The 22244-nt window shown below is 42.0% G+C and overlaps 1 protein-coding gene across 1 annotated transcript in view; it reads right to left on the minus strand.

Annotated features, from left to right (window-relative positions):
- Positions 1-22244, minus strand: part of LOC142074951 (SWI/SNF-related matrix-associated actin-dependent regulator of chromatin subfamily A member 2-like) — a 128929-nt gene that overhangs the window by 23408 nt on the left and 83277 nt on the right. Inside the window, exons 2-7 of the mRNA XM_075135963.1 lie at positions 16449-16778; positions 14358-14459; positions 13016-13265; positions 2885-3011; positions 1449-1622; positions 1035-1208 (exon numbers count right to left, since the gene is read on the minus strand). Of these exons, the coding sequence (XP_074992064.1) occupies positions 1035-1208; positions 1449-1622; positions 2885-3011; positions 13016-13265; positions 14358-14459; positions 16449-16778 (1157 nt within the window). The remainder of the gene's footprint in view (positions 1-1034; positions 1209-1448; positions 1623-2884; positions 3012-13015; positions 13266-14357; positions 14460-16448; positions 16779-22244) is intronic.

Below are 22244 nucleotides of genomic sequence, written 5' to 3' on the forward strand. Positions count from 1 at the left end.
CAGATAAATTGTTGGCAATTGTCTCTGATTATTGATAGTATAAAGAAGCTCTATAATAAACCTTAAATATTTGGGGTTTTATTAGCACTGTGTTTCAATGAAAACATGCCGATTCCCATTAACTTCTATGTTGTTGTTACATTGTGTCATTCAATTGCTGACTGAGAATCTATATTTTCCCAGTCACCTACTGTCTTGTCGGTTTCAACAATTCAAAAAAAAGTATTAGAGTTACCCAGTGTCTGGTAGAAGTTTTTCAGAAGAAAATTAATCTAACTCTGGTTGCTAACACACTTGTTCATAAAAACTACTCTGTCTACATTTTAAGTTCTAAGACAGAGATATTTTAACTCTTGAAATGGAAGTAGTCCACTGATCAATTCCACAGCATTCTGAAGAGACATGGTTATATACAAAACCATTATATCTTGTCTTTAAAAAAGGTGCAACTGGTATTGTTCAGGTGCAAAGAAGGGAGAGAATAAGAAATAACAGCAGCAAGAGGAACTGTAGCTGATTGCCATTAGTTCCCAGGAAAAAAACTGCATATATTTACTGCTATTGGATATGTATGTGTGCAAATACAAAGTTTCTGAGGAATACCATAAAAAGTTAATCATAAGTAGTCTTCAAAACTATAATAGCTAGAAAGAATACACAGTACTTGTATAGTAAATAACTTGAATCTCTCTGCAATGTTGTAAAAATGTTGACAAAGAGATTAAGTAATGTTATACAAAAGTGGCTATGATATGCATGAATGACAAGTTTTTAAGCTTGTAGAAAAGACAATTATATATTATCAGAAATCTTAAGAAAAAAGTAGCTATAGCTCGAAGTGAATACTATCAAGTTCACTACCATCATTAGAAATACAAGGGACTCTTCTGCATTAGTTTTAGGTTTATACTTTTTAAACTTCTTGAATTAAAGAGATTTTATTCTGAAAAGAGCATACATAAGCACCTGAGGGTCTACACCAGACTGTATGTAATTTTAGCCAAACTTGTCATACCCCTTCCCCCATTCCTTACCATTAGTCTTCTCATTCTTTCTTTCTCAATTCTCTCAGTTTCCTTTTTCTGCTCACGTTCAGTGTTGGCATGCCAAGTTGCCACAGCTTTAGAAATTTTCTGTATTTTCCCAGACACTGACCGGTGGTATTCTTTAAAATCTTTAGCATGCTGCAATATGCAGTTCAGATATTCCTAGAGAAAGAAAAAATTTAAATCAGAGATTTGATAGCACAAGATTTGAGATCAGGAATACAAGAGTTGTAATTTTAGAGTTTTATGCTTGCTTATTGCATAAACTTGTTTTCTTGTGCCTCAGTCTCCAGAGGTGAATAAAATATAAAATGACGATGACTGGCAGATCATAACAAGATGCAACAATCAACTGAATGGCATTTCCATGTCTGGGAGAACAGTTAATAGGAGTTAAAATACCTGGTGTTTCTGTCTACGTTTCCTCTCTTGTTCTATCTTCTGCTGTTTCTCAAGCTTTTCTGTCATACGGGCCTCCCTCAGAGTCTGGCGCTTGCTTCTCTTGTAGGCTTTGGAGTTTAGTGCTGTCTCTAGTGTTGTGTCACGACGCATGCAGGCTACTACCTCTTGTCTTAGCTACCGGTGAGAAAAAAGAAACAGTTCAAAAGAAAACCATTTTTCACACACACAAGAACAACTTTAATTAGTAATAAAGTAAAGTAAAATTTTAGTGGTGCAGGAGATCTCCCAGCTTCCTTTCCCCTTTCCATTACAGTTCTGCAACTCCTCAGTTGTAGCAGAAAGGTCTGTCTCCCTAAATAAATCTTCAGTCTCTGTAGGATGACAGAAAAAGTCAAACAACGTAGGCACATCACTTTTTTCCTTCTTACCTACTGAAAATGACTGTCCTGCTTGTATGAAAGGCACCAGTCAAGATGTTACGCCACCCAAGTAAAGCATGAAAGAACAGATATTACATGCTTTTCTAGAATTGGTGCTGAACATAGGTGACAACTGTTCTCATTGTCAGTTGCATGGGAAACAGAATAGGGAATAGGAAATTGGGAAGGCTTGGAATAATACAGCCACAGTCCCAGCAATGCAAGCAGGGAAAGCCTGCCACTTTTCAACTAACCTCTGACAAAGCCTCACTATAAAGGAATTGCAAGGGCAGTGGGAAGGAAGATATAGATAACATGGTAAAAATACTGCCAAAGACTTCTTCCAGGAACTATTTTTGCTTGGCCTGACAAATCACATCTCTGCTGCTTCCAGGCCAGCCAGGCAAGCCAATGACAAGGGGCCCAGAATGGTCTGGCATTGTGACTCCCTTTCTGAAATTCAGATGCTGTTATATTCAAGATCTAACTTGTATCTTAGACGTGCTTTTGTTAGGCTTAATTTTCACAGTCTGTGTGTCACAGTGGGAATGCTGAAAACAGATTACAGAGAAATGCTACACACAACAATAAGAACATTCAACTCTCACCAATAAAAGACCCATGACAAGTATAAAGAGTGTCATGAAAATTACATCTATTATGATTTGTGTTGAAAATGGGCTTGCAGCCTGTCCTTCTCTTGTGTCTCTGTGCCACTGCCATTATTTTCATGAAAAACTACAATTCTAGGATTACAACTTATACTGGAGGATGGAGCAGGAGGGAAAGAGAACACATGTACATATTCAGTAATAAAACAAAATAAATACTAAGTTAAACATTTCTGTGAAATTATTCTTATCAGTCAAGTGTGCTCTTTTACAAAATCTCCTGTTTAAGGTCAGCGCTGCTGTAAAATCTCTTGACACATGCCACAACATCACATTTGATCCCATGCTACAACATCACATTTAACTGTGAGCACTACAAGAACTTCCCTGCAGCAAAAGGCATTACCTGGCGCTGGAAATTCAGTAACCTAAGTGCCTTCAACTCCACTGTAGCTTTGGTTCGCAGATCAGGAGGCAAAGAGCCAGGCAAGTTCTCCAGTTCTTGGATTCTGTGAGCAATTCGAGCCTGAAGCCTAAATAAATATAGGATTGGAAAAGATACTGGGGAAAATCTGTCAGTAGTTATCAACAGTATATAGTAAAATTTGGCAATTTACCTCAGATACTTAGTTGGTTTTTACTACCTGTTTCTGAAATAAAAGGTGTTTGTATAGATGGAGAAGAATAAGGTTTAATTTTCCATTTACAGAATAAATTGCCAAATAATGAAAACCCTCCTCTGCCCCTCTTCCCCTCTTTTAATTCGAACAGAAAGAATATGTGTGCATAGCAACTTGGAAATTTTATTTTACTCATACTTCCTAGCATTCTGTCTGCAGGTCTGTTTGGTGGGTACTATTTTATGCCTTTAACACATGGTGTTGTCAGAATAGTTCCATTTTTTCTGTCTGAGTTTTTCTCCAGCATTCTAGGTTTCCTCATACAACCTGCTATCTCCTCTTCAATTTAATAGCTTATTTTTTTAATAGAGGTTTCTGCATTTTATCCTGTTTTCATTTTAAGAGCTTGTTGATTTTACAGACCTTAAGTACATTAAAATAAAATGCTATCAGTTTTTCTAATCTTAAAAATAAATTCTATTTCACAGAATCACATAATCATTTAGGTTGGAAGGGACCTCTTGAAATCAGCTAGTCCTAGAGCAAGTTGCCCAGGACTGTGTCCAGTCACATTTTAAATATCTCCAAGGATGGAGACTCCACAACCTCTCTGGGCAACCTGGTCCAGTGTTTGACCACCCACACAGTAAAAAAGTATTTTTGAGGGGTTCAGATGGAATTTCATGTGTTTTAATTTGTGCCCATTACTTCTTGTCCTGTCACTGAACACTACTGAGAAGAGTCTGGCTCCCTCTTCTTCATTACTCCCTCCCATCAAGTATTTAAACAAATTGATAAGATCCCCCCAGAGCCTTCTCCAGGCTGAAGAGTCCAAGCTCTCTCAGCCTCTCCTCATATGAAAGGTGCTCCAGTCCATCAATCATCTTGCCTGACCAACCTAGTGGCCTTCTACGATGGAGTGACTACATCAGTGGACATGGGAAGAGCTACGGATGTCATCTATCTGGACTTCTGTAAGGCCTTTGACACGGTCCCCCACAGCATCCTTCTCTCTAAACTGGAGAGATATGGATTTAATGGGTGGACTGTTAGATGGGTAAGGAATTGGTTGGATGGTCGCATCCAGAGGGTAGTGGTCAACGGCTCAATGTCCAGATGGAGATCCGTGATGAGTGGTGTCCCGCAGGGGTCTGTATTGGGACCGGTACTGTTTAATATCTTCATCAACGACATAGTGGGATCGAGTGCACCCTCAGCAAGTTTGCAGACGACACCAAGCTGAGTGGTGCAGTCAACACGCCTGAGGGACGGGATGCCATCCAGAGGGACCTGGACAAGCTCGAGAAGTGGGCCCGTGTGAACCTCATGAGGTTCAACAAGGCCAAGTGCAGGGTCCTGCACCTGGGTCAGGGCAACCCCCGGTATCAATACAGGCTGGGGGATGAAGGGATTGAGAGCAGCCCTGCCCAGAAGGACTCGGGGATGCTGGTGGGTGAAAAGCTGGACATGAGCCAGCAATGTGCACTTGCAGACCAGAAGGCCAAACGTATCCTGGGCTGCATCAAAAGAAGCGTGGCCAGCAGGTCGAGGGAGGTGATTCTGCCCCTCTACTCCGCTCTGGTGAGACCCCACCTGGAGTACTGCGTCCAGCTCTGGAACCCTCAGTACAGGAAAGGCATGGACCTGTTGGAGCAGGTCCAGAGGAGGACCACAAAAATGATCAGGGGGATGGAACAGCTCTCCTATGAAGAAAAGCTGAGAGACTTGGGGTTATTCAGCCTGGAGAAGAGAAGCCTCCGGGGAAACCTTATTGTGGCCTTTCAATACTTAAAGGGGGCTTATAAGAAAGACGGGAACAGACTTTTTAGCAGGGCCTGTTGCGACAGGACAAGGGGTAATGGTTTTAAACTAAAAGAAGGTAGATTCAGACTAGCTATAAGGAAGAAATTTTTTACAATGAGGGTGGTGGTGAAACACTGGAACAGGTTGCCCAGAGAGGTGGTAGATGCCCCATCCCTGGAAACATTCAAGGTCAGGTTGGACGGGGCTCTGAGCAACCTGATCTAGTTGAAGATGTCCCTGCCCATGGCAGGGGGGTTGGACTAGATGACCTTTAAAGGTCCCTTCCAACCCAAACTATTCTATGATTCTATTCTATGATCTTTGTGGCCCTTTGCTGGAATTGCTCCAGTAAGTCCATATCTTTCTTGTACTGGGGAGCCCAGAACTGGACACACTACTTGAGATGCGGCCTCACCAGTGCTGAGTAGAGGGGAAGGATCTTCTCCTTCAACCTGCTGACACTGTTCTTCCTAATGCAGCCCAGGATGCTGTTGGCGTTCTTTGCCATGAGGGTGCATTGGTAGCTCATGGTCAGCTTGTTGTCCACCAGTACCCCCAGGCCCATCTCTGCAGAGCTGCTTTCCAGCTGGGTGGCCCCCAGTGTGTAGTGGTGCATGGGGTTGTTCCTCCTCTCCTCTGCATGACATTCGTCTCTGCCCATTTCTCCTGCCTGTCCAGGTCCCTCTGGATGGCAGCACAACTCTCTGGCGTATCAGACACTCCTCCCAGTTTTGGGTCATCTGAAAACTCTGTCCCATTGTACAAGTCATTAATGAAGGTGTTAAAAAGGACTGGACCCAGTATTTACCCCTGGGGTACACTGCGATTTACTGGCTTCCAACTAAACATCGTGCTACTGATCACCACTCTCTGGGCCTGGCCGTTCAGCCAGTTTTCAACCCACCTCATTGTCTGCTCATCCAGCCCATACTTCATTAGCTTCCCTATGAGGATGTTATGGGAGACAGTGTTAAAAGCCTTCCTGATGTCTATGTAGACGATATCCACTGCTCTCCCCTCATATACTAAGCCAGTCATTTCATCATAGAAGGTTATCAAGTTGGTCAAGCATGACCTCCCCTTGGTGAATCCATGCTGACTACTCCCAATCAACTTCTTGTCCTTAATGTGCCTGGAAATGGTTCCCAGGATTTGCTGCTCCATCACCTTCCCAGGGATCGAGGTGAGGCTTACTGGTCTGTAGTTCCCTGGGTCCTCTTTCTTGCCCTTCTTCTGTCAGCCCATTTCTCCAGCCTGTCGAGGTCCCTCTGAATAGCAGCCCTGCCTCCAAGAGTATTGACCATTCTTCCCAAATTGGTATTGTCAGAAAAATTGCTGGGAGTGTGCTCTGTCCGATCATCCAGGTCTTTAATAAAGATGTTAAACAATATCAGACACAGTATTGATCCCCGAGGGATGTCACTAGCAACTGCGTACCAGATAGGCTTTGTACCACTGATCACAACCCTCTGAGCACAACAGTCCAGCCAATTTTCCGCCCACCTTATCGTCCACTTATCCAGTCCATATATCACCACTTCAGTTATAAGGATACTATGGAGGACTGTGTCAAAAGCCTTGCTAAAGTCAAGGTAAACTAATTCCACTGCTCTCCCCTTGACCACATAGCCAGTCAAACTGGTTTAAGTGGTCTCTAACTTTTTTGACTGTGCATGGAGTTCTAATTCCTTCTGTTTATTTTCCATGCTGCATGTGTTTGTGTATGGTTACTTAAAATGGGCCACTAGCCATGCTAGTGGGAAGGAGAAGTATGAAGGCCTCCACATCATACTGTCCCTGTGGGCACTTCTTTGCTGTTCCCTGTACCTCCACTTTTCTTTGAAGAGTCTCTGTGAAGATCCTGTCTATTTCCTGCTCATCCTCCCTGATGCTACATAGCCTGCTCCCCTCCTCGCATAGCTCCTTCACCTGGTGGCTCAGCACCTCAAACATAGCACGTCTCTCACAAGTGAGGCCACTGTTGCCCTCAGCCCCAGGGAGAGGCCCCAGGCACTCCCTGCAGCACCAGACCTGGGCAGCTGCATCTTTCCTCCAGGGCTCTGTGTCTGGGTCAAGCTCCCTGACGTGCCAGGGGTACTTGCTCCAGCAAGTGCTGGGGACCAAGCCCTGTGGCACGTCACTACCATTGTTGTGCAGCCTCAAGCAGTCCCACACTTTATTGAGCAGAGTTTTTGGCCCCTTTCCGACACAAACTGCCCTCTAACTACCAATATCCCTGTTAGCTGGTCCTGTTTGTTGCACTCCTCTGTTGAGAATTACTCTCTAGAGGGTATAGAGACTTCTGTCCATTTCCTAAGTTTGTCTCTTTTCTCTGACACATCTCCTCAAACCTGTCTCAGCTAACTGCTTGTGCTAGTTCTCTCTCCACTCTTGTCCTCTATGCATGTATCCAATCTTACCCTCCATATCCAAGTTATGTCAGTTTTTAGTCCCATTCTCCTCTGCATTGAGGGGTATAGGACTTGAGGGGGCCTTCAGATTCCTCTGCTGCCACAGCTAGCCACACCATAGAACTTCCTTTCATGTGCTGCTCAAACTCCATCTTAAAACTAGAGGCTATGCTTATTGAAAAGCTGTTCCAGAACCCTGTACCTCTGACATTTAGAAATCATCTTCTATTTCCCAGCCTAAATTTATTTCTGGTCTATTTATTACCATTTGTTCTTGTACAAACTGTCTGTTACATTAACTAGCTCTTTCCTGAACTGATGCTTTCTTCTTTAATGTAAATATACATATAATAAGGAAAGCAGCACCTTTTAATGTTCTAAAAGTTGAGAAGTACTCATTGGTATAGCCTCTTCTACTACCTACAGGGAAGTTACAGAAAAGACAGTGCCAGACTTCTCAGAGGTGTACACTGCAAGGACAAGAGACAGCAGGTGCAAAAAAGGGAAATTCTGATTGGACATAAGGAAAAAAAGAATCACAATGAGAGTTGTGCAGCACTGGAACAGAGGCCCAGAGAGGTTGTGGGATCTCCATCTTTGGAGACTTTCAAAATTTGCCTGGATAAAGCTCTGAGCAACCTGATCTAACTTTGAAGTTAGCCCTGCTTTGAGCAGGAAGGTTGGACTAGATACTCTCCACAGGTCTCTTCCAACCTGAATGATTATATAAAGCAACCATGTTTTTTTGAGCCTTTGCTTGGTTAGGCTATATAAACTTTTTTTTTTTTGTCGCTAAGCCAGAACATCCTTTTTCTGCATCATCTAAGATAACTCTTTCTGTATTTGTTCTGGTTCGAACTAACTTTTCTTTAACCTGAGTTTCTAGAATAGCACATAGTAGGTCCTCTTAGTGATGTGAATAATTATATTAATAGTTTTTACTCTCTATTGGAAATATCTCCCCTCATACATCCTAAAACCATGCCTGTGCTTTTCATTGGCTTTATTATCATGGCTAGTTCATTATCATTAGTGGTTCAAAAGCCCTAGTTCTGAACCTAACACTAAAGACAGTGCCAGAAATTTGAAAAGAACCAGAAACAGACAAGCCAGGAGGCCTTAGACTCAGGTTTAGTACAAGATCCCAAAATTAACCTGAACAAACCTAAAAAGCTTTCTTCTGTTATATAGATTTTTGAAAGGACAATAAAGTTGCAGTATTTGCAACCCAGACACTGCAACCTTTAACTAACCTCCAAACCATAAAGCAAAACTCTTCCCCTCGTTTGCAGACAGTAGTTGTTTAATGAAATATTTCCTTTTAGTAATATCATAAATTACTTTCATAAGGCTATGTTAAATATAAATGGAAAAATGGGGGGGGGGGGAGAGAAATGGGAGAAGAATCCAGTAAAATAAGAACAGGTACAGAACTGATATACATTTAATCATTAAGAGATATTGTTCTTGCATTCTTAAAAATTTAATGTATATTGCCACAGCACCTGTACACCTAAGTAATAATATAATTTGCATTATCAGGCAATAAAGCTACAATTTATATATAACCATATAGATTTTTTTTTCAAATCCTTTAGAAGTTAAAATAGTCTGCTTGCAATATCTTGTGGCAATTTAGTGGCAGGCAATCACTGGATTTCAGCATTAACAAACAAGCAACATGAAATTTTCAGGGTTATTGAACACTGGACTGGCACTAAATTTACTTTTCTAATTTTCTTTTAGTAAGCTACCCCAATTCACAGTACTCAGCAACCATTAATCCTGCACTTTTATTTCTGTGACATAGTAAACCAAAGTTGGTAATCTGCCCTCAGTGAGAGCAAGACAGATGTCCTAGTTAAAAAGACCTTAAAATAAGTTTTCTGTGGGATAGCAGGGATACAGGACTGCAAAAAGCAAAAATGAAGCATCTCCTAAGGAATGCTTCCCTCCCCCCTCAATACCTGTTTCTCCAAGGATATGGAGAATTATACATACATTAACTGATAACAAAAGTAGGAATACCCCTATTGATACCATTTTGTGCAAAGTGCACCTGCACATACATGACAGCAAGAATGCAATAGAAAGAACAAAGGTCCATATTGCATATATATGTATTTGGGTCAATGCATCAGAAAGCATTAGGGTACATTAGAATTTAATCAAAAATATTATGTTCAGAACTGATTTAAAATTGATTTTTAATTTTTTTTATTTGAACTTAGTATTAGTAATTTTAAGTGCTGCTCAATTTTGTCTTAAAATCAGTAAGGCACAGTAGACAGTCTGATATAAGATTCTAAAATTCCTGAAAAAAAACCAAAATGGATGTAATACTGCATTAACTGCAGGAGACTCATTTAGTGTCCTCAAGAGAAGAGAAAATGAAAGCAGAATTAGGTCAGTAAGGTTTTCCATACTGATTGAACACCAAATCAAGAAGGGTTACTCTTCTGGCAAGAAAGAGTTCCATTAAAAGCAACAGATATTTGTTCAGGTCCACAGAAGTTTGTGATTCCTTGAAATAAGAACGCTTCGTCAACAGGCTCCCCTTGATCAGGTGACCTGTAGTAAACACCAGCCATGAGGTTTCCTTTGTTCGATTGGCCCCTAATTTTTACCCATAAGCTCTCAACCTGTTTATCGCTGTTTTTCAAAGACAGCTCTGTGCAGTCCATTCTTTTACATGGAGGGCAACCCCCCGTCCCTCCTTCCTTGCCTGTCCCTTCTGAACAGTTTATAGCCATTGATTGCAGTGCTTCAGGTGTGTGATTCATCCCACCACGTTTCAGTGATAGCAATTAGATCATAGCTTTCTAGCTGCACAGTGGCTTCCAGCTCCTCCTGTTTGTTACCCATGCTGCATGCATTGGTATAGAGACACTTCAGTTGGGCTGTCGACTGTGTCACCTTTTTAGAGTAATACACCCTAATTCCTTTGAGGCTTTTCACAGATGTTTCCCTGTTGGTTCCTAATACATCAGCAGCCCCTGGCTCTTCTCTGTTACTCAAAACTCCATCCCTTTCCCCAGATAAATCTAGTTTAAATCTAGTTTAAAGCTCTCCTTATAAGTCTGGCCAGCTTGTTGGCGAAGACCCTCCTGCCCCACTTGTTCAGGTGAATCCCATCAGCTCCCAACAGACCTGGCTTCTCAAAGGTAGATCCATGATCATAGAAGCCAAAACCTTGAGTATGGCACCAGCTATGCAGCCAAGCATTCACCTGTTCAATTTGTCTCCTCCTTCCTGAACCCCTTCCCCTGACTGAGAGGATAGAGGAGATGAGACAATAGAGACAAGACAGACGTTAGACAGGTACGAGAAAGGAGGGAGAGAGAGATGAGATGAGAGAGGACAAGAGAGAGAGGAGAGAGAGAGATATGCCCTGCATGCAACTAGGACATGCTCTAACATATATGCTACATAAGCAATCCATAAAAATTGAAAGGTGTATAGAAACATGCATCTCCCCCAAAAGCAAACTATTAATCACTTATGGGGGTGCATATGCACAAAGAGGAATGGCCAAATACCTCAGCAAGTGACTTATATAGCAGATAAATTAGCAGTAAGTGAATGTGACAGAGCAGACTTCACATCTTTAGTCAAGAAATACCATGCTCAAGGCCACAGACTGTGGCCTCAGATTTAAAGCAGAGACTTCTCCACAGTGAGGCAATATGCCAAAATTTTAACTTTTAGTCTGGATGTTTGAATTATGGGATTTGTTGAAGCATCTTGCATCTTTTTTTGAAGATGTGAATAATTCACCTTTTTTATTTAAAAAAAAAATATTTCATAGTAAAATGCTTTCTCTTATTAAAAAAAGGAGCTCTCTTGTTTACTATCCAGTAATTGTTTTTCAAAGATATTGCTAACTTCACTGGGTTTTCAGGATGCAAATGTTTATATTAACTTTCTTCTATTCCCATTTTACTAAGAAGGCATGAATACTTCATACTGTTATGTTAACTCTACTTGTACTAAAGCTAAGTCTATTACCATCCAAAGCATAAAAGCTGTTTTCACAGCTTTAGTTTGGTGTTATTTAGGTTTAAATAATGAAAAGACCTATACAAGTTCTAAGCACCTTGGTATACAAAACAAAACAAATTCCCAACAACACTCAATATTTAAAAAGCTTGAATTACTAGCCAGCCATTACAAAAACAATTCTACTAGTCCAGAATCCCTCTCAAACTTCCATCTTATTTAGCCTGCCCAGATCAGGCTATTTAGAACCTAATGGATATGCTGTGACTGCAACCAATTTCTACATAGTTGAGCAGATCTACCTCAGTTATTTTCTGCTGTCCCTCACTCCCCTTCCTCCCTCATTTATGCATATCCTCAAGTCATAAAATTTGGCACAAACAGTGCGGCAGTGGAGCAGGGCTGGAAGGGCAGAAGCGGTTACAAATGAGTTTATGCAATACTGGCCAAATGATTGCTGGCTCAGGTTAATGCTATGATCCCTCATTCAGAGCAACAGTGAAACTGTGTTATGGTGCATCCTACATGTTTTCTGAAAAAGCTGTTAGATCATGACTGTACACACCAAAATAGCTACAGCCATTCCATGCTAAGGTGAAAATTATGAGACTGAGAGAATGACCACAACTATAAGTCAGAAAAGCACTTAAGTATGCTCTTATGTAAAAACCACAAGTGTTTTGCTGGATCAAGGCCTGGTTTCTGGATATCACACCATATCCTTCCTGAGATGCTTGATATCCTATAAAAGTTCATGCCACTTGCCCTCCCTCCTGTATCTGAAAAGGTAGAACACATTTGCAAAGCAAGTATTCATTTAATCCGTTTTCAGTGAGTTTACCATCTTTTGTCTACTTTCCTCCTATACCCTCATTGTTTTAGTAACAAGAGGCATTATCATTTCAAATCAAGCAAATACACTATGTGGAGTCTGCTTTCTGTCACTGACAGTGACCAGGAACATACTTTAGATAAAAGTCAACCTTTCTCCTCCTCCAGTCCTCAAGGAGAATTGTATAATAGTCTCAGTAAGGGGAAGGAACAGTTTCTTTCTAACCACAGAAAATCATAAGAGCTTAGATCCTCTGTGTATTACTAGGAATATTACTGGGTACTCATCACCTTTTAATTAGGGTACTTACTTAGGAGTCTAACTCAACATTTATGGACCATACTTCCTGGTATCCTATTTTTCATCTTCACTTTCACCTCCTTAATACTCTCACTATTCTTTGGTAGTCCAGCCAACCCATTTATCATTATACAAAATTAGTTTTTGCTTTGGCCACTTATTCTTCAGTCTTTTCATTGCCATTTTTTTTCTTCTAATTTCCTTTTGTTTATGGTTCTGAATACTTTCTGTACTAAAATAGTTTCCATGTGGATTCTAAGGATTTTAATTTCATAACTATTATTATTTGCAGCTTTCCAAATATCACACTAATCCAGCCAAGTACTTGAGTCCATTTTAAAGTTAAGCTGGTTTGCAATGATACTACCAACATGCTTTGCTAATTCAGAACTTGGGCTGAAACTAAATCATGCTTTACAGTTTGATGTCTCTGAACTTGTTTTTGACATGGTCCCTCTACGGAAACTCAACTTAAACTACGATCACTACAATACAGGGGATGATTGCAAGAGTGCCCACTGAGAAAGTAAAAAATAAGCATATACATTTAAATCTTGTTATTCAGCTTTTACCTATATTCACGTTCCTGGAGTATTTCAATTGGATCCAATCCTTGTGGTTTCTGGATAGGGCTGATACGATTCTGTTTTTGCTGCAGCTGCACAATAGGTGAAGGTTGTCCAGGTGTGGGCTGTGGTACAGAGGTCCCAGGCATGGCTGCAGAAGGCTGGGAAGCAGTGGGGGCAGGAGAAGGCCTCCCACTAGGAGGTGGCACGGAGAGCTTTTGTGGTGTATTGAGAACACTCATATCTGGGGCTTGGCCTAGAACATAAAAAACATGATAACACGAAATATGGAATGCAGTAAAAAATCCAAGATGATATTTTAGGTCAAAACATGAAGCTAAGACAAACATTCAAACTTATCAGGAAAAATACTAGGTTTCCCTCCCTATAGAGAAACAAACTCAAATGGACATTGCAGAAAGTGATCCAAAAATAATAAAAGTGCATGTCAATTTATGAACAACACCTCTTTTTTTTTTAATTCACAGTTTTTTAAGTAAATCTAGCATTAGTAAGAGCCCTCTAGAACTAGTTTCATATAAGTGCAGGACCAAATTCTGCCTCTTCATATGTTCATTGTCCTTATACCGCTTGCAAGGATGAATCCACAGTCACAATTTGACTAGAAGCATGAGTAGGCCTGCTTTTACAACTCTCTTTGAGAACCAGTAAGCCATATTAAAATTTCAGCAATAGTACTTAAATATACCTGGCAAATATAAATAGCTTCCATTTTGCCCCAACTCCCAATTAATTATATTTATGTATCTGAAATACTTGGTATCTGATTACTCTTTTATGTTATAACATTCTAACTATTTTGAAAGTTAACTAACTCATCAGTTAACATGAATATAGCACCTGCCAATGACAGCACAGGTTTCAGTACTCTAACAAGTCAGGAAGTCACTCGCACACAGATGTGAGATATATTGTTTGAGGAAACATAATAATTTATTGCTAAAAAATACAACTACACAATATGCCTGTAGTCTTGTAATCAATTTCACTTCAGATCCAGCATCCTGACCATCTGGCATTCAACCATCTGCATCAATCTCTGGAAAAGGAACAAGCTTATATATTTAATTCTGATTGTAGAGGGTGCTTCATGTTCAGGCTGCCTAACAGCTGCAATAATTTCATCTGGTCAACTCATTCACCTTTGAATAAGTGGTAAAACACTCCGTGATATTTAAGTGCTAGGCAAAGTAAAGGTCACACCATTTCTTCTTTATGCCTTTTTATTTCCCCATTCTTTTCCCTGCCTCTTTTCCCCAATCCCTACCCACATGGTTTAACCTTAACTGTATGCATGATATAAAATTACTGCTATACTCCCTTCTACCTTCTGTCCAAGGTTTAGGGGTCATGGCAGCTATATGTCCAGGTACTCCTGGAGCTGGTCCTGGGCCAGCTGTAGGACCACTCATTGCATGTGACCCAATACCTATAATTTAACAGAGGAAAGAAAATTATTAAAATATAAAACATTACTACACATTAAGAAATCCCTCTGCATTCCAATATGCTAGTCTATTTATGCAAATAAGCTTTGTGCATTAAATACAGATTTAAGTGGATTCCATTGTGCAAAAAATCAATGTAATGAGGTATATTAAAATCACATCTTTTAAAATACTTGATGACAAAGCCACATGCATTGAAATTAAGTGACCAGAGTGTCCTGGTTTCGGCTGGGATAGAGTTAATTTTCTTCCTAGTAGCTGGTATAGTGCTGTGTTTTGGATTTAGGATGAGAATAATGTTGATAACACACTAATGTTTTAGTTGTTGCTAAGTGGCGTTTCCTTAGTCAAGGACTTTCCAGCTTCCCATGCTCTGCCAGGTGTACAAGAAGCTGGGAGGGAGCATAGCCAGGACAGCTGATCCAAACTGGCCAAAGGGATATTCCATACCATATAACGTCATGCTCAGTATATAAACTGGTGGGAGTTGGCCGGGGGGCGTGATTGCTGCTCAGGGACTGGCTGGGCATCAGTCGGCAAGTGGTGAGCAGCATCACTTGTTTTTTCCTGGGTTTTGTTTCCCTCTCTCTCTCTCTCGTTGTTTTCCTCTTCATTACAAATTTTATTATTATTATTATTGCTATTATTATATTTCAAGCATTAAACTGTTCTTATCTCTACCCACGAGTTTTCTTACTTCTGCCCTTCCCATTCTCTCCCCCATCCCCCATCCCACCGGGGGGGTGGGGGTGGTGTGAGTGAGCGGCTGCGTGGTGCTTAGTTGCCAACTGGGGTTAAACCATGACACAGAGTTATTAAAATTATTTTTTATAAGAAAATAGGATCAATCTTTACCCTCAGCTTCTAAAGCTAAATAACAGTTTACAGAAATCATTAACTCTTTAAAATAATCAACATATTTTTTAATCTGTTCTTGAAGCTAATTTTGTGCCCCAAATCATTTGTATGGTGCATATTATGATATCACGAACCCAGGATTATTATTTCAAGTGAGTAATAAACAGCAGGAGGAGATTAATTTTTAAAAATAAAGATCACATTTTCATAGCCCTTGGTTAAAAAATGTACAAAATGGAAAAGACAAAAGAAATACATAAAGGATATTTAAAACTGCCTTTAAGTAAACTGGAATTTTTTTTCCCATGGGAAAAGGTCCTAAAAGGTCTGAAGTTGAAAGTAATGAAGAGTCAAAAAATATGCACATAATACTGTTATTAAGATATCACAGTGGGATCCATATAATATCCACAAGGCTAGATAAACCATTTCTTTATTTTCTTGAGGTTGTGGAGGAGGAAAAAAGTGAAAGACAATCATCATACAAATTAATGAACTTACAAACAAAACCAAACTTCAACAACAGAAAACTCCCCTCCTTTCCCTCCCTCCCCATTAAATTGATCTTAGGATTGGACTTGTTCAGAAGACAAACAGGTGCAAGCTGTTTAAAGTAACACAGCTGTTTAAGACCGAAAAAAGTTTGCATACTGCATTATAACATTTATTATTATTATGAGAAACTCTTTTCCCTATGTTATGCACTTGACAGCATACTGCATATAGTTTCAATTTTCATGATCTGCATAATCAGTCAACTTCTAGATTTTATATCTGTTTTTCTGCATGGCAACAGGGGAGTGAAAACGCATTCTAAGAAGAGCAGTAAAATGTAATTGGTAAATTGTGACAAACATTTGCAAAAGTGGCAGGCATAATCAGGACAGACAGTATATAAATTACTTTTATCTCTATTTAAAAAAAAATGACAGTATCCTATTAATAATGTGCTTTATGCACTTACTCAAACTTAAAACCATAGATCATTGTTCATATAGATGTCTGCAAATGGTTCCAAATTATATGCCTGCACACCAACAATTTCTGTTATTTTCCACAGGTAGAACTTAAAGAAGTATCTTGCCAATGACGTGGTGCCTACATTCACTTACTTGATTGCCTGCTATAGGCAGCAGGAACCTGTTGCTGCTGAATGCCGGGCAGGGTCCTCTTTCCTTGAACAGCAAGTTGGAGGTTTTCTGGTAAAGACTGACCTCTAGCTAACATTTTGTATGCTAGAATCTGAGCTCGGAGCTGATGTAGCTGTACAGGACTGAAAGGGGAAGGACCTCTGTTGGGCTGACTCATAACTTGTGGGTCTCCTGGTATCATGGGTCCTGGCTGACTTGGAGTCATCTGGGGTGGAGTTGGACCTCGTCCAGACATTGGACTGGGCACATGTTCTGGTGCTCCCAGTGGAGATGGGTGTGGAGACATATAGCCTGGAGCAGATAAGAGGTTCAAAAACTTATTTTCCAGGTTAATCAAGTCTAAACTCCGCTGAAGTTTCTTGACCTTAAACAGTATCTGAAGTATAAAAAATTCTCTCTCACATTAGTAGAGCTGTAATATTTTCTACAAGAACAGAAGTACGATCTGAAATTCCCTGAGATAGCAAGAAGGCTACAAGAGCTATTATTCAAACAGAATAATTAACTCCCCTCACATTTGGGGTAAAAAAACCTAAAACTAAATTGCATGTGAAATACAGCAATCAAATGGCATGATAGGGCACTGGTTCTCCTGTATGTTGAATGAATATTTCATTATAGAATGTTTTCAAAGATGTTTGCCTATTTTACAGCTTATAAAAACAACATTATATTTATATATTTATATATTTATATATTTATATATTTATATATTTATATATTTATATATTTATATATTTATATATTTATTTTGATGTGCATACATCAAAGCACCTATTCAATGATACATAACCTTTTTGCTAATACTCTCCAACATACAAATATAAAAACAGACAGTATCTAATTAATATTTTTATATAGTTCCTCAAGCTTATGTGGATTAAAGCTTTTAGTCTGAGAAACAACATTCGCTACCTTTTACCATCCAGGTGCTGGAAAACCCAGAGTATCAACTTTGAACACAAAAACTATCTTCTGAAGAAGCTGTTGAACATTGAATCCTATAAAAGATCTAACAGGGTATATTGGGTTTACATGGCACGGTTTCGGTAGTGGGGAGGGGGGGCTGCAGGAGTGGCCTCTGTGAGAAGAGACATAGGGCTGCCCCCATGTTGGACAGAGACAGTTCTAGCCGGCTCCAAAACAGACCCGCTGCTGGCCAAAACTGAGCCAATCAGCGAAGCTGGAGGTGTCTCTGTGATAACACATTTAAGAAAGGGTAAAAATTGCTGAACAACAGCTAGCAGAGAAAGGAGTGAGAAAAATGTGAGAGAAACAATTATGCAGACACCAAGGTCAGTGAAGAAGGAGGGGGAGGAGGTGCTCCAGGCACCGAAGCAGAGATTCCCCCACAGCCCGTGGTGAAGACCATGGTGAAGCAGACTGTCCCGCTGCAGCCTGTGGAGGACCACGATGGAGCAGATATCCACCTTGCAGCCCGTGGAGGACCCCACGACGGAGCAGGTGGATGTGCCCTGAAGGAAGCTGTGACCCCATGGAGAGCCCCCGCTGGAGCAGGCTCCTGCCAGGAACTGTGGCCCTGTGGAGAGAAGTCCACGCAGGAGCAAGTTTTCCGGCAGTACCTGTGCCCTGTGGGGGACTCATGCTGGAGCAGGCCGTTCCTGACGGACTGCACCCCGTGAAAAGGATCTATGCTGGAGCAGTTCATGAAGAACTGCAGCCCATGGGAAGGACCCACATTGGAGAAGTTCGTAAAGGAATGTCTCCCATGGGAGGGACCCCATGCTGGAGCAGGGGAAGAGCATGAGAAGGAAGGAGCGGCAGAGAAAAAGCTTTATGAACTGACTGCAACCCCCATTCCCCATCCCCCCTGTGCCACTCAGTGGTGGAGGAGGAGGTAGAAGAGCCAGGAGAGAAGTTCAGCCTGGGAAAAAGAAGGGAGGGGTGGGGGGAAGGTGTTTTTAGCTTTGTTTTTGTTTCTCACTATCCTACTCTATTTTTAATTGGAAATAAATTACATTAGTCTTCCCCAAGTGTCCTGGTTTCGGCTGGGATAGGGTTAAATTCCTTTCTAGTGCTGTGTTTTGGATTTAGTATGAGGAGAATGTTGATAACACACTGATGTTTTCAGTTGTTGCTAAGTACCCTGCTAGTCCAAGGACAGCTCCCATGCCTACTGACTGAGCTAGGTACACGAGATGGGAGGGAACATAATCAGGACAGCCAGCCCAGCTGGCTAATGGGGTATTCCATACCACATGACGTCATGCTCAGTATATGAAGGGTAGGCGTGATCCAGGAAGTACCGATCGCTACTTGGTTATCGGTCAGCGTGGGTGGTGAGCAATTGCATTGTGCATCACTCATTTTGTATATTTTATCATCATCATTATTCTTTTCCCTTTTCTGTTCTATTAAACTGTCTTTATCTCAACCCACGAGTTTTCTCACTCTTACCCTTCCGATTCTCTCCCCATCCCACTGTGGGGGGTGGGGGGGGTGAGTGAGCGGCTGCGTGGTATTTGGCTGCCTGCCAGGTTAAACCACGACAGTCCTTTTTGGTACCCAACGTGGGGCACGAAGGGTTGAGATAACGACACATCTGACCTGAACGGGTTAAAAGAAATTTGTTATAAGCATTCATTATATCAGTTTAGTACTCGCTGGTCACAATGTTGGTTTATTTGCTCTCAGAGTTGTTGGATCTGTTCTTGGAGGTTTGGTCTGTAGCACCTTACTGGCTGTCTATACTGCTGATTATCAGTATTTATGTGGGGTTGGTCATCTCTGGAAAATGGATTAAGGTCATCGCTTTGCTATACTGTGTGACACTGGTTTATGTTATGATAAAATTATTAGTCACGAGCCTGTACTCAGCACTGCCATCATTCCTGTTCTTCGGGAGCTATCTTTTGGAAACTATTAATAACACTTTTTACCTCTTCCCCTCAGAGGATGAATTTAGAGGGGAGACAGGATGGGACACTTTCTCCCACTTGCTCATCTTCCCTTCCATATCTTCAGAAACTCCTTTTTCTTCTATCCTCTTCATGAAGACGTCCACAATATTCCCTGAGAATTTTGAATATCCTTGGGATGTTCAAACAAGCATGATCATATTGCTATGTCTCCTGAATGTGGTTCAGGTCTTGTTTAGGGTTAAACAACTATTCAGGAATACTGTCCAGAGATCAAACCCGGCAACAGACATGGTGACTACTCAAACCCCCACGACAGGCACTGTAGCTACTTCAATCCGCACGACAACCACTGTAGCTACTCAAACCCCGGCAACAGTCACTGCAGTTACTCCAACACCTGCGACAGGCACTGTGGCTACTCAAACTCCGGCAACAGTCACTACAGTTACTCCAAACCCCGTCACAGGCACCACAGCTACTCAAACCCTCGCGATGGGTACTACAGATGAACCAGAGGACCAAACCTTGCTGGTATCCGTCGCCCCTGTACAGAAGAGGAAATCTTTGAAGCCGAAGTCAGGTCGTTTAGAAAGGGATGATGGAAGAGCAGGGCCATCACGAGGAGGGCAGGAGGAAGAGGAAGAACTCATAAACGAGACAGAAACCACCCGATCCCTATCCTTGGGTGAGTTGCGAGATATGCGGAGAGATTTCAGCCGTCGTCCAGGCGAGCACTTGGCTGCTCCGATGCTGGGATAATGGGGCCAGTAGCCTGGAATTAGAGGGGAAGGAAGACAAACAGCTGGGATCCCTTGCTAGGGAAGCGGGTATTGACAAAGCAATTGGAAAAGGGACACAGGTCCTCAGCCTCTGGAGGTGACTGCTGTCAGGCATGAAGGAAAGGTATCCCTTCAAGGAAGATGTTATATATCGCCCAGGAAAATGGACCACTATGGAGAGAGGTATCCAGTACCTGAGAGAATTAGGCATGCTGGAGGTCATTTATAGTGACCTGGACAACGACCAAACGCCCAAAGATCCAGATGAAGTCCAGTGCACGCGACCCATGTGGCGGAAGTTGGTACGGAGCGCACCAGCGTCGCATGCCAGTTAGTTGGCAACATTTTCCTGGAAAGAGGAAGAAGCACCAACGGTGGATGACGTGCTTAGCAGACTCCAGGAATATGAAGAAACTGTCTCCTCCTCCCTTGTCTCAGCTGTGGAGAATCTGTCCCGGGAGGTCCAGCAATTCAAAGAAGATATTTCCTATTCTCCACCTGTACGGACCAGTATCTCAGCCATTAGGAGTCAGCGTTCTTCTGCTCAAGAGAAAGGATATAGAAAGTACACACCACGGGGCACCCTGTGGTTTTACCTGCATGACCACGGAGAGGACATGAGGCAGTGGGATGGAAAACCTACCTTGACCCTAGAGGCACAGGTACGTGAGTTGCAAGGAAAAACAATCACACAAGGGGGTTCTCTCAGGAAAAATGCTGCTCCAGTTTTCAGGAAAACCCTGTCTCACGACGGTCCAGTTTCCAGTGAACAGTTCCCCAGACAGAGTAGAAGGGCTGATCTTACTTTGGACTGTAATGAAGGAATTCTTGACTCACGTTTGCAAGAAGTGAGAAGCGGATACTATGACCAGAACTAGAGGGGCCCTGCCTCCGGCCAGGTGGAGGAAAGGGACAACCGGGTTTACTGGACTGTGTGGATTCGATGGCCTGGCACATCAGACCCACAGCAGTATAAGGCTCTCGTAGACACCGGTGCACAGTGTACCCTGATGCCATCAAGCTATAAAGGGGCAGAACCCATTTGTATTTCTGGAGTGACAGGGGGATCCCAAGAGTTAACTGTATTGGAGGCCGAAGTGAGCCTAACCGGGAAGGAGTGGCAGAAGCACCCCATTGTGACTGGCCCAGAGGCTCCGTGCATCCTTGGCATAGACTACCTCAGGAGAGGGTATTTCAAGGACCCAAAAGGGTACCGGTGGGCTTTTGGTACAGCTGCCTTAGAGGCAGATGAAATTAAACAGCTATCCACCTTGCCTGGTCTCTCGGAGGACCCTTCTGTTGTGGGGTTGCTGAGGTTCGAAGAAAAGCAGGTACCAATCGCTACCACAACAGTGCACCGGCGGCAATATCGCACCAACTGAGACTCTCTGATTCCCATCCATAAGCTGATTCGTCGACTGGAGAGCCAAGGAGTGATCAGCAAGACTCACTCACCCTTTAACAGTCCCATATGGCCAGTGCGAAAGTCCAATGGAGAGTGGAGACTAACAGTAGACTACCGTGGCCTGAACGAAGTCACGCCGCCACTGAGTGCTGCCATGCCGGACATGCTAGAACTCCAATACGAACTGGAGTCAAAGGCAGCCAAGTGGTACGCCACAAGGGATATCGCTAATGCATTCTTCTCAATACCTTTGGCGGCAGAGTGCAGGCCACAGTTTGCTTTCACTTGGAGGGGCGCCCAGAAAGGGACAAAAATAATTCAAATCGTTCTGAAGGCTGGTTTTGCCATAAACCAAAGTAAGGTCAAGGGACCTGCACAGGAGATCCAGTTTTTAGGAATAAAATGGCAACATGGACGTCGTCAGATCCCAACAGATGTGATCAACAAAATAACAGCCATGTCCCCACCCACTAGCAAGAAGGAAACACAAGCCACCTTAGGCGTTGTGGGTTTTTGGATAATGCTTATTCCAAATTACAGCCTGATTGTAAGCCCTCTCTATCAAGTGACCCGGAAGAACAACGACTTCAAATGGGGCCCTGAGCAACGACAAGCCTTTGAACAAATTAAACAGGAGATAGTTCATGCAGTAGCCCTTGGGCCAGTCCGGGCAGGACAAGATGTAAGGAAT

Source organism: Calonectris borealis, chromosome W (assembly GCF_964195595.1).
Source record: "Calonectris borealis chromosome W, bCalBor7.hap1.2, whole genome shotgun sequence".
Taxonomy (NCBI): domain Eukaryota; kingdom Metazoa; phylum Chordata; class Aves; order Procellariiformes; family Procellariidae; genus Calonectris; species Calonectris borealis.